We start from the raw sequence: 12,591 nt of genomic DNA, 5'->3' as shown, positions 1-12,591 counted from the left end.
TGGAGACTGAGGGATATCTGGTGTCACCACTTAGACATGAAATCCTAAGGAATCTTCTGGGGGAAGGGGTGTGCTGGATCAAGTGTGCCATTAAAACGGACACAAAAGCAAAAGCCAATCTCTCAAATGCACTTCTCGTTTTCTCAGAATGACATAGAAATGCAGAAACCAAATCCTCATTTAGGGATTTTCATTGGCACAGCATTTTCCCCTCAATTGGCTTGAAAATGATCTCAGTATAAATTCAGCACATTCCAAGCTGTAAAAACCCTATAACCTAACATTCATTTTAAGGAGAAAAATACCCAGTTATGCACAAGGCACTTGATTTCAATTTGTTTCCTGCAGCTGCTGCCATTTAAATATTTTTAACCATTACAGCATTTTCTCTCTCTCTCTCTCTCTCTCTCTCTCTCTCTCTGCATAAGTATCTCTCTCTATGTGTGTGTGTCATGCATGTGTGTTTCAATGTATATTCATGTAGAGAGCTGAGGCTGACCCGGGGTCTTTCTCAATCATTATCCCCCTTACATTTGAGACATGGTTTCTCAATGAGCCTGGAGATCGACGTTTCTGTTAGACTGGTTTATTGAGCTGCAGGGACTATTCTGCCTTTGCCTCTGGAAAGCTGGGATGAAAGGCAGGCACCACACCCACATGGCTTCACTGTAGGTTCTGGGAATCTTTGGTTCTCACACTAACCTGCGAGCCATCACCCAGACCCTGCACCAGCGTCTACAAAGGGACACGCACCTGGCTTTGCTTCGGTATATCAAGATGAGAACACAGATGAGGATACAGGTCAAGGCTATGCCAACGCCTACTGCAATGCCCGTCATTGACTTTTGGTCCAGGTGGTAATAGCCTGAATAAACTAGAGTGACAGCATGTTTATTCAGTCAGAAGAAATAAAAAAACACATTCCACATATCATAGTTCAGATAGGTTGCTTTTCTATAATTTCTCATAGGGAAAGTTTGATAGTACATCTAAGCAGAAAAGTTATAAATCAATTACATAAGTCAACTCATTTCTCAATATTGAATATCAAGATACTATATCATCGAATAATGAACATTAACCTAGATTTTATTTACTTTTAAAGATTCACTATATTTTTAATTTATGTATAGCCTGAGTGTATGCACACATGTGTGCAGTTCCCACAGAGACCAAAAGGTGTCAGGTCTCCCTGAAGCTGGGCACCAAACTCTGGTCCCCTGCAAAGGCTGTGAGCACTCTTACCTGATGACTCATCTCTCCAATCCCTGAGCACAGTAAATGACAAGCAAGGACAAACAAGGACAAGTGTGTTTGCTCTCCTCTCCTCTCCCCCAACCCTATTGCAGTTACCTTCCTCCTGTTCTTAATTCTGACCTTCTGCTTCTCGCCTTCCTCCACATTAACCAGTGACTATTCTGTGGCTCTCAGACTAGATACAGCTGCTCTCCACTTCTCCAGAGAAAAGTAGCATGAGGTGTCTAGAGTTCTGGACCCCAGAGGCTCCCAGGGGACCTGGGAGGAGTGGGTGAGAGTTGGTGCTTAGCCACTTTTCCCCCTCTGTCCCAACTGTTTCTCTGGATTAAAAACCACGCTGTATCTGGGAGAACTGTTTTTCTTAATGAAAGCCAGGCTCCTCCCAGCCTAAGTACCACAGCCACTTCTGCTGTTGGTTTCCTCAGAACCTCCCAGGGTGTTTCCACCCACCAGCCTTTAGCTCATCCAGCCCAGTGGCTCCACAGCTGGGGAAACAACTGGTGGTCTGGGAGCTGAAAGGTCATTCTGAGGTGATTTTCCCTCTGCCTTCTAAGTCCTGCAGCCTTACAACTCCACCAAGTGCAGGTTCAGGGGGGGTGGCAACTATGGGATCTGAAATCAAGTCTCAGGGAATGGAAAAGCCAGCGACCGTGGCACCGTCCAGACCTTTGGCATCAGAAGAATCCAGACGCTTGGGCCTCTGGTTCGATTCTGAAGCGTCCTTGGGGAGGACGGCCAGCTCCACGGAATTTGAGAAGGGCCCTTCTCCCACCTCGTTGGAGGCTGAGATCTTGACAATGTACACATTTCCTGCCACCAGGTTTTCCAGCAGAGCCATGGTGATTGCCCCTAGAAACGTCACAAATTAAATAAACGTTTATGGCTAGGCAAAACAAACATGAGCCTGCACTTAAGAAGTATTTTAAATTTTAAAGAGGATACATTTTAAAAGTATTTTTCCCAGGGAGACCGGAGCGATGGCTCAGTCACTAAGTCTGTTTGCTGATCCTTCAGAGGCCTGAGTTCAATTCTTGGCACCTCCGTCAGGCAGCTCACAATCACCTGCAACTCCAGCTCAAGGGATCTGATGCCCTCTTCTGGACTCCAGTCACCCCCAACCATGAGGCATGCACACACACATAAATAAAAACGGAAGCACACTTTCCTGATTATAGAAGTAACTTTTCATTGTGGGTCACTGGGAAAACAGAGAGATATAGATACACTGATAATTCCATTGTTGATATTTTAATTATATGTGAACGTGTACAAATGTATGAGCACAGATTTTTGATTGTTTGCTTTTCCAATAATAATAATAATAATAATAATAATAATAATAATTTTTTTATTTCGTTCAGTATGATGCTAGGATTGAACCCAGGTCCTTGTGCACGCTAAGCAAGCACTTTACTGCCGAGCTACATTCCCCACCCCCAAAACATATTGGCTGAATGCACTGTCATGTCTTAAAGTTTTCATTTAACATTGTACTATACATATTACAGACATCCCATAATGATCTCTACGATCTGGAGCCGTTTGTTTGCTTAGTTTTCTTTTATTTTTAATGATGTGCACGGAGATGGGGTAGGTGCATGAGTGCAGTGCCCACAGACGCCGGAAGGGGCATCCGCTCCCCCAGAGCCTGAGCTACAGGCAGTTATAAGCGGCTCTGATGCAGGTTCTGGACACCAAACTCAGATCTTCTGAAGAACAGTCTACCTTAACTACTGAGCCATCTCTCAGCCCTTAGAAGGAACTCTCTGAAACACAGCACAAAGTTGTGTTTGAATTTATAAACGTATATAAAATGTATGTAGGCTTCTTTTATGCTGTTTATTTATATTATAGATGCATGGCATTAAGAACACTTAATTATGGACATTTCAGTGCACACAGAAAAAGGCACAAGTAATGTGCCCAGATCCATGGTTATGATTAGACTTGAGAATTCCAGTGTAGGGCCAGTCTCTCTGTCTCAATTGTAATTGTTTAAACTACTTGGGGTAACAGTTATTTTGGGTGATCATATTCTTCACCTTCATGTTGTGCACGCTAAGCGAGCCCTCTACCACCGAGCGACACTCATGGCTCGGCAGTTAACAGCATGCACTGCTTGTGCAGAGGACTAAACCCCAGCACCCATGCTAGGCGGCTCACAACTCTAACTCCAGCTCCAGGGGCTCAGAGCCTCTGGTCTCTATAGGCTCCTGCACTCACATGCACATGTCCCCACAAAGACACACACACATACACACAATTAAAGTAATTTTTCTTTTCTCCCCGAGCTGGGGACCGAACCCAGGGCCTTGCCTAGCAAGCGCTCTACCACTGAGCTAAATCCCCAACCCCTTAAAAGTAATTTTAGCTGGGTATGGTGTCACACAGCACTCCAGAGGCAGGGGCAGAGGCAGAGGCAGAGGCAGGGGCAGAGGCAGAGGCAGAGGCAGAGGCAGAGGTAGAGGTAGAGGCAGAGGCAGAGGCAGGTGAATCTCTGAGAGTTTGAGGCCAGCCTGGTCTACAAAATGAGTTCCAGGACAGCCAGGGCTATAGAGAAACCCCATCTTGAAGAAAAAGAAAAAAAAAAAACCACAAAAATTTTAAATGAGAGAACACAAGTATTTTCCAAATGTCGAATGTATCTTTTAGCAGCTGATTACATTTCTAAAATGGAAACACAGGTTTCCGTGGGAACCACAGAGGCTGGCGACCCCTCACAGGTTAACTCTTCTTAAGGCATTTCATTACATTGCCGTTGAGCACGCGCTGTTTATGTGTGGCTGTGCTCCCACTGGCATGGGTGTGGCGCTCAGAGGGCAGCTGGGAGCATCTTCCCTTCTTCCACCACATGGGTGGCAGGCGCTGAACTCAGGTCTTCAGGCTTGGTGACCAGACCCAGGCCAGCAAGATTCTCAGCAGTTAGAACCCTGCCGCCAAGGCTGGCAAGCTGACTTTGATCTCGGGACCCACACATTGTGGGAGGAGAACTAATTCCCTCTAATTTCCACTGTGGTGTGCACTCCCCACCCCATAGACACACGCTAAATAAATTAAAATGTTTAACAAAAGATGGGGTTTGGGGATTTAGCTCAGTGGTAGAGTGCTTGCCTAGCAAGTGCAAGGCCCTGGGTTCGGTCCTCAGCTCCGGAAAAAAAAAAAACAAAAAAAACAAAAAAAAACAAAAAAAGATGTCCATGCTTATCTGCCTAAGATCTGTCCCTCTCCAAAGGTAATCATCAAAGTCAGCCATAAAGCTGTCCCAGCAGCAATGTGCCAAACGTTCCTGGTGTGGGGAGGGGGTGTTCTTTTCTCCGGATGCAGAGGGACCTACAGCAGCTCCAGAAAGCTCACAGGGGTGTGCTGCAGTCAACCACAAAGCCACGGCTGGCTTTCCCAGCGCACTTACTAGGGTGTACCTCACTAAGCAAGGGATGCGTGGGCAGTCCTACAGGTGAGATCCTGGTACAGGGGCCACTCGCCAGGTCACACGGTGTGAATTGGCCCGGCCACCAGTGGCAGTGCCAGAAACCCCAATGGGACTTGTTGTTTTCTTGTTCTCGGGTTTCAGGTTGGCCGGAGGACAGTGTGAGTTACTTGAGTAAAGCAACTGCTGAATAAACACACCAGGAAGCCCAGCTTAGAAGCAGGAAGAGTCTGTACTGTGGGCCTTAGATGTAAGCAGACGCATTACAAAACAAAGATGTACTGTGACAAGTTAAAATTAGCCGGAGGACCAATCCAAGTTCTTCATAAGTGGAGGTAAAAATAAAGCTCCCCGTCTATCATTAAATATATTTAATCTTTCAAAATGCTCGGCAAAACTTATCACTACCAGAAGCAAAACTTTCATTTAACTAAAAACATGTTTTGGTGGGCTGGAGACGCATTGGTTAAGAGCCTTGAATGCTCTTCTAGAGGTCCCAGGTTCAATTCCCAGCACCCACATGGCAACTCATAGTTGTCTGTAACTCCAAGATCTGACACCCTCGTACAGACATATACGTAGGCAAGGCTGACCCTGAGCTCCTGATCCTCCTGCCTCCACATCGCAAGGGCTGAGATAGAGTCATGCACTCCCATAACTAATTTTATTCAGTGCTGAGGACTCATGCCAGGCAAGCCCAATTAAGTTAGATTCTGTAAAGCGAATCCGCAGTGTATGTATACACACTCTTTCTGTCCATTATGATTTCAGTTTTACATACACAAAAAGAAAATGGAGTAACATTCTTTCCCCATGAGCACATGAGGTTTGTGGGTGGGAGTCAGAGGTCAACTTGGAGGACTGCTCTCTCCTTCTGCCCTGTGGGTTCTAGTGGCCATCTTTAGTGAAAAGTTCCTTCACCTGATGGCCCATCTTGCCAGCCCACCGTCATATGTATCTTAGTTCTCAAAAAATTTAAATTCTTGGTCTATTTGCTATTAAATATGAACATAAATATGTATCAACTTGTATTAAAGATTATCTGCTGGGCAGATCTCTTAGTTCAAGGCCAGCCTGGTCTACAGAACTAGTTCCAGCACAGCCAGGGCTACACAGAGAAACCCAGTGTTGAAAAACAAACAAACAACAACAAAAAAAATATATTATCAGGCATAACAAAATCCTTACTGTCCCATGGTTTTGCATTCTCCCACCATCCTAAAACTGCTGTGTTCAGACACAAAAGACAGTTTTCCATTTTAAGTTCTTCTCTATCCCAAGCTGCATTCCTTGCTTTTAGAGTAATTGTAGGTTGATTCTTCCACATTTTCTCTCTCAAAGAAACGAGACTCTATTGCTTTTCCTCACACCATTTACTTGTTCTTTCTGAAACAGGGCATTAACTATGAAGAAAGCTCTCTGCATTTAACACATGGCAAAGCTTCTCACAAGAATGTTCCTGAAAATCTCACCAAGAGGCACCCAGATCCTGTTCTCCTGCACACAATTACGTAGTTAGGAAGGTTCGCACAGAGGCAAAAGCCTACAATTACCGCCCGCGTCTCCACGGAGCCAGAAATGAGGTAAGATATTCATTTCTGAGCTCTTTCCTAAACTCCTGAACAGGTCAATTTGAAAATTGGCAGAGGAAATTCCTGCTTCCTTTTGGGAAGGTAAGAAGGAAGAATTTAAAGCTACATGCTCAAGGCACTCCTTATTAATATTCATGGCACCTCGTTAAATCAGATTTGTCATTTGTCCAAGTGTTGTGTGAATGAACCATCTTGGAAATGAGAGACTGAAACAGAATTGTGGTAGGGGGTAGGGAGACCCTCAAAGGTTAAAAAGGCTGCTCTTCTAGAAGACCCCATGCCAGGCAGCCAACAACTGCCTGCCACTTCAGCCTCGGGGGCTCAGCATCTCCCCTGGCCTCTGCAAGCACAGCACACATGTGGCAGAGACACAGAGATAGAAATAGAGGTAAATAAATCTAACACAAAACATATGCTAGGGCCCGAAAAATGGCAAAGAGGTTAAAGATGCTTGCTATCAAATTATATAAACAAAGTCTGATCCTCAAGCCCCACAGAGGATCCCCCTCCCCTTTAGAACCAAGATTCACCAAATCAATAAGAAAATGTGACAACTGCTTGACCCTCTAGAGGGGTCTCTGAAGCTACAGGAGACAACAGTGCGACATAATTGCCAAATCCTGTCAAATCTCTTCAGTGGCTGATTAGGGCTGGGCTGATTAGAACAGAAAACATGGATCTCCAGCACCACAAGGCTGGAGAGACAGCTCAGCAGTTAAGAGCACTGGCTGCTCTTGCAGAGGACCTGAGCTCCTTTTCCAGCACCCAATATGGTGGCTCAAAAACTCCATTTCTAAGAGATCTGTTGCCCTCTTCTGGCCTATGTGAAGAACTGTACTCATATGCACAAACCCACAGGAACACATAACTAAAAATAAATTTAGAAATTAAAAAAAAAGCTAGATGGTGGCGCTATACACCTTTAATTCCCAGCACTTGGGAGACAGAGGAAGTTGGACCTCTGTGAGTTTGGGCTAGCTTGGTCTACAGAGCGAGTTCCAGGACAGCCAGGGCAACACAGAGAAACCCTGTCTCCAAGAACAAAACCAAACAAAAGGAAACGAAAAAAAGGTGGGGTTGCATTGGGCTGGAGAGATGGCTCAGCAGTTAGGGCACCGGCTGCTCTTCCAAAGGACCCAGGTTCAATTCCTAGCATCCACATGGCAGCTCACAACTGTACCAGTTCCAGGGAATCTAGTACTTTCACACAGACAGGTATTCAGGCAAAATATCAATGCACATAAAATAAAAATAGATAAATAAAATATTTTTTAAGAAAGAAAAAAATTACAATCTCTAAGTTTTTGGGTTTTTTTCCCCTTGAGATAGGCTTGGGCCAGCCAGCAAGATGGCTCCATGGGCAAAGGGGCTTACTGAGGGGCTTACTGAGCAACCCCGGCGACCTGGAACCTATGCCAAAGGCTGGACGTGGCTGCAGCATTTGAAACTCCAGCACTCCTACCAAGAGATGGGACGTGGACACAGAAGTGACTGAAGGCTCTTAGGTCAGCGATCTTGAAGCATGCAGAAGCGAAACCAAGCGAGAACAATGTGGAAGGCAGGAACCCACTCCTGAAAGCCGTCCCCTGACCTTAGTATACGCACTAAGGCACATGCATGTCTGCGCTCACACACATACAATAAATAAAGTAATTAAATTACGTGGACAGCTGCCTTGCCAACGCCCTCTAAACAGAATTGAAAACTCAGGAACAATTTATTACTTCCTACATACCAACATTAATTCAGTGCGGACTCCGTATCAGTTCCCTTCGTCTCCCTGGTGACACTGGTAACTTACTGTCATCGTCCTCAATAATAGTTCACACTCACCTTCTCGGTGTAGGACCTGCCACTCGCCGGCGATCCAGGCCTTCCTGGACGCATACAAGATGGTGTAGCGCGTCACCACTGTCTCTGGGCCATCTGGGGGTTTCCAGGAGACAAGGGCAGTGTCATCTTCTATCAGCGTCACCTTCACCCCCACTGGGGGGCCTGTGGGTGCTGCGGGAACACGAGAGTGACAGTGTGTGAGCAGGATTAGAGGGGCTATAATCACCCCAGTGCTGGCTGACAGAGGAGTCTGAACAACCTGAAACGACGGCATTTTTGAGGTTCACTGTACTAAAAGGAAATAGCTGAGACTGGCCTTTCTGCCTCTGCCTCCTGAGAGCCGGGGTCAGGCGTACGCCATCCTGTCAGGTTTATGAGGTGCTGGGATAGGCCTAAGGGCTTTGTGCATGCTGGGCGGTCACCAAGCGCTCTACCCATTGAGCTCTAGCTCCAATCTTAATTTCACTTTCAGGCTTAAAACACTTTTCTTTTTTAAAAATCATAAAGAGGGGGGACTGTAGATGGGTGTGTACCGGGTCTGCAGGATAAGGTTTTTAGGAGCTTTGAAATATTACTGTTAAACTACAGATTAGAGTGGTTTACGGCAGTAGGGTACTTGCCTACCGAGTGAGGCCATTAGGAAGACTTCCTGACACCGAGAGGGAAGGGGAGGGACAGTTATTTTGTCATCCATTAAGTTCCCATAGGTACTGACTCTGAACTGCAGCCCCTACTAAAATGTTTACAATAACCTCATCCAGAAGGCTCGAAGCAGATGCTCTTGAGACTAAAGCATTAATTACCCGAGACACCAGGAATCACTGTGCTTATAGAACAGACTCTAAAAATGATTTTTGCCGGTGAACATCAGTGAGATCCCAGAACATCGGCTGACCTGTTTAATGAACGCTCAGGGTGTGAAGGGTCAGATGGGTCTGGCACTGTGCTTTTGCAGAATATTGTCAAAAGCACAGCAGATCCAGGGGCAGTGGGGCCAGCAGTCAGCACTGACTCATGCATGGCACTGGACACAGCACCACGGGAAGGAAAAGGGGTTGTGAGGTGAGTTCCCAAGAACATAACCAAGCTTCTTCCATTTTCAGTGAGCTAAGGCTGAGGCTTAAGCGTCATGATTGAGCGAGAAAAAAAAAATTAGAGAGGAGCCCCAGAGGGACAGAACTTAAAATTCACTTGCTTTTAGTTTTCCTAAAAGGAAAAAAAAAGCCTTAAATATATTGAAAAAATTAAAAATGTAGCAAAACAAAGAAGCACCAATCGGCTGGTCAGTGTTTGGGACAGTGCTGCTCTCAAAGTGGCATTTGGACTTCCCTTCTTCTGATCTCGGGTTGCCCCTGCCGCCTTACGGAGATGAAGATACACTTCAATTTCTAAGTCTCCTGCCTCTGCCTCTCAAGTGCGGGGTGGCAGGCATGTGTCACCCCTGTGTTTATTCTAAGTGACACATATACTTTAAAATGTATCCTGAAAGTAGCTTTGGTTTTATTGATTGATTTTTTTTTTTTTTTTTTTTTGGTTCTTTTTTTTTTGGAGCTGGGGACCAACAGGGCCTTGAGCTTCCTAGGCAAGCGCTCTACCACTGAGCTAAATCCCCAACCCCTGGTTTTGGTTTTTTTTAAAGACAGGAGTGGTAGCACACACCTGTAATCCCAGCACTCAGGAGGCCGGAGCAGACAGATCTCTATGAGTTTGAGGCCAGCCTGGTCTACAAACCAAGTTTCAGCACAGTCAGGGCTACATAGTAAGACCCGCCATTAAAAGAATATTAACAAGGGGGCTAGAGAGATGGCTCAGTGGTTAAGAGCACTGACTGCTCTTCCAGAGGTCCTGAGTTCAATTCCCAGCAACCACAGGGTGGCTCGCAACCATCTGTAATGGGATCTGATGCCCTCTTCTGGTGTGTCTGAAGACAGCTACAGTGTACTCAAATACATAAAATAAATAAATCTTTAAAAAAGGAAAAAACAAAAACAAGACGCAACAACAACAATAAAATCCAAAGGGTAAGCCCCTGAGGGAAGCGGCAGGCTCTACCTTCTGGCAGTGTGGTGTGGTAGACCACGGGACTCCAGGGACTGGAGAGCTGATCCACGTGCAGTCGGACAGCGAACTCATACTTGGTGTTTGGTTCTAGTCCTTGAACCAGCATGTGGGTTTCTGATCTGTGGTGAGGATTAAGGGGGTTGTTAACACCGGTAACATATGTCCAGTAGTCAGTGAAGTACAGTTTTCGGAACTAAGTTGGAACTCTCAAGACATTTTAGATTATCGGCTCTGAAATCAGTGCTCTCAGCTGAGGCCCATGCTGAGCCCAGGTCGGTAAGAAGCGTGAGCAGCCAGGACCTTGAAGGGAAAAAACCCACAAAGACCAGCTACATACGTTTGCAGGTAGAGAACCAGAGAGGCGTTCTGCAGGCCAACGGGGTTACAGCGGATGGTGTAGTTAATGACTTGGGCGGTGGTGAACGCAGGCCTCCTCCAGTGCAGGAAGATGGAGGAGGAGGTATTAGCCTTCGCGTACAGATGGTGGGGTGGTGGCGGCGGAGGCACCATGCGGTCACGGACAGCTATGGAGAAATGCAACATGAATTTACTGCAAGGGTTAGTGCTGTAGATAAGATCAGTGTAAGTAGGAGAGGGTTCTACTGTAGGTGGATCTGATGGCTTTCTCCCACCAGTCTCTTAGTGGTCTAACCCCAACTCACTCAAACTAACTATAGTGGTCATAGTGGTCTATCTCTGACTCATCCAAATTAATAAGAGTTTGCATAAGGCATCAAATGCTTAAATGATTATTGAAAAAATAGCTCTAGATAATCATGATCGCACAGGTCTTTAATCCCACCCCTGGGATGGCAGAGGCACGCGGATCTATGTGAGTTCAAGGCCAGCCTGGTCTACATAGTAAGTTCCAGAAAGGCCAGAGCTACCCAGTGAGAACCTGTCTTGAAAAACAAAACAAAAACAGTCCTGTGTGGTGGCAGATCCCTTTAATCATCTTAGAAGGCAGGGGCAGGTAGATCTCTGAGTTCAAGGCCAGCCTGGTCTACATAACAAGTTCCAGGACAGCCAGGGCTATACAGTGAGATCCTATCTCAAAAAATAAAATAATAAAAAAAAAAGCTACTCCCTCACACCAAAATCCCTAATAACAAAGCAGATTGAAAAGCAAGGTGCTAGTCACAGGCAGAGAAAGCCAGAGCCAGAAGCACAACACACAGAAGCAATTAGAAACACTGGCCTCAGGGGAGAAGCAGACAAAGGGAAAACAGGTGTGCAGGTGACCCACGCGTTTTCCCCAGCTAATCTCTGCCGTTCGTCTGCTTGCAAGCACAAGGTACTTAGAATTTAAACACCCCACTTTTACTGAGTAGCCACTAATGCAAGATGTGCCTAGCAGCTTGAAGGATATAAAGAAATTAGCCCCCACCTAGTCTTCAAGTAGTAGGGAAACTGAATTTCAAACAAGGGGTGGGTGGGTATGTGGGGGGCTGTGAGCCACAGAGGCAAGCCGTGTGGCTGTCACTCACACACACATCCGGGAGTACTGACAGTCTGGTCGGCCTGGTAGCCATCTTCCAGGTTGTTGTAAGCCAGTAGCCTCACGTGGTATTTTCTTCTGGGGTCTAGAAAGGAAACCAGCAGCAATAATTTGGATCAGCCCTCTGGCTGTGAGCAGAAACCCCAGCAGAAGTGCAGGTTTGGGATGAACACCCTTCAAAGACATGACAGTTCTCACAACAATGAACCTTTCTTTCCCCTCATCCCAAGGCTCTTCCTGCTCACTATCTGCAGCAACACAGCCACTGGGACTAATTATCCTCAAAGTTAATGCGTTCAACCCAGTTTCAAACAACCACAAACACTCCTCCTCAAATAACCAAATTTTCATTACATCTTTTATCTTTATTTTCCTTTAAAAATTTTAAATTGCATTTTCATTTCTTCATTTTGTATGTCTGTATGTCCATGTGTGGGCATGCTTACACACACACACACACACACACACACACACACACACACACACACACACCCCTTTGAGAGTCAGGATGTCTCCTGCCTCTCTGCTTTCTGGAAACCCATTTCACCAGGCTTGGTGACAAGCACCTTCACCTGCCAAGCCACCCCACTGGCCTTCTTCATTTACATTTTTAAGGACAGGGTCTTGCCCAGGTTAACTTCAAATTCATTATGTACCCCAGGTTAGATTTAAATTCCCCACACAGTCCAGGCTGGCTTGGAGTTCTATCCCATCCTGCCTCAGTTTCCCCCTCCATCGTGGATCCCCAAAAGTTATTTTATGCAGACATGTTTTGAGGAGACGATTATATTCGAGAGTAGCATTTCTTCCCTCAGAGTTAAGAACATTGAAACAAACGCCCTTCTGTAGAACCTCTGAGTATTTCTAAGTGAGTCTCCAAGAAACTTTCAGCTTCAATTCCATATATAATTCAAGAGAGGTGA

The 12,591-nt window shown here is 45.8% G+C and overlaps 1 protein-coding gene across 2 annotated transcripts in view; it reads right to left on the bottom strand.

Moving 5' to 3' along the window:
• The window catches only part of Prtg (protogenin), a 102,024-nt gene that overhangs the window by 6,945 nt on the left and 82,488 nt on the right, over positions 1 to 12,591 (bottom strand). For both annotated transcript variants that reach the window (XM_032909808.1, XM_032909809.1), the window contains exons 12-17: positions 11,658 to 11,753; positions 10,508 to 10,694; positions 10,162 to 10,289; positions 8,110 to 8,280; positions 1,924 to 2,106; positions 754 to 874 (exon numbers count right to left, since the gene is read on the bottom strand). In XM_032909808.1, the coding sequence (XP_032765699.1) occupies positions 754 to 874; positions 1,924 to 2,106; positions 8,110 to 8,280; positions 10,162 to 10,289; positions 10,508 to 10,694; positions 11,658 to 11,753 (886 nt within the window). The remainder of the gene's footprint in view (positions 1 to 753; positions 875 to 1,923; positions 2,107 to 8,109; positions 8,281 to 10,161; positions 10,290 to 10,507; positions 10,695 to 11,657; positions 11,754 to 12,591) is intronic.

The sequence above is a fragment of the Rattus rattus genome, chromosome 8 (assembly GCF_011064425.1).
Source record: "Rattus rattus isolate New Zealand chromosome 8, Rrattus_CSIRO_v1, whole genome shotgun sequence".
Taxonomy (NCBI): domain Eukaryota; kingdom Metazoa; phylum Chordata; class Mammalia; order Rodentia; family Muridae; genus Rattus; species Rattus rattus.
Note: the sequence above shows the minus strand (reverse complement) of the source record. Positions and strands in the feature narration are given on the sequence as shown.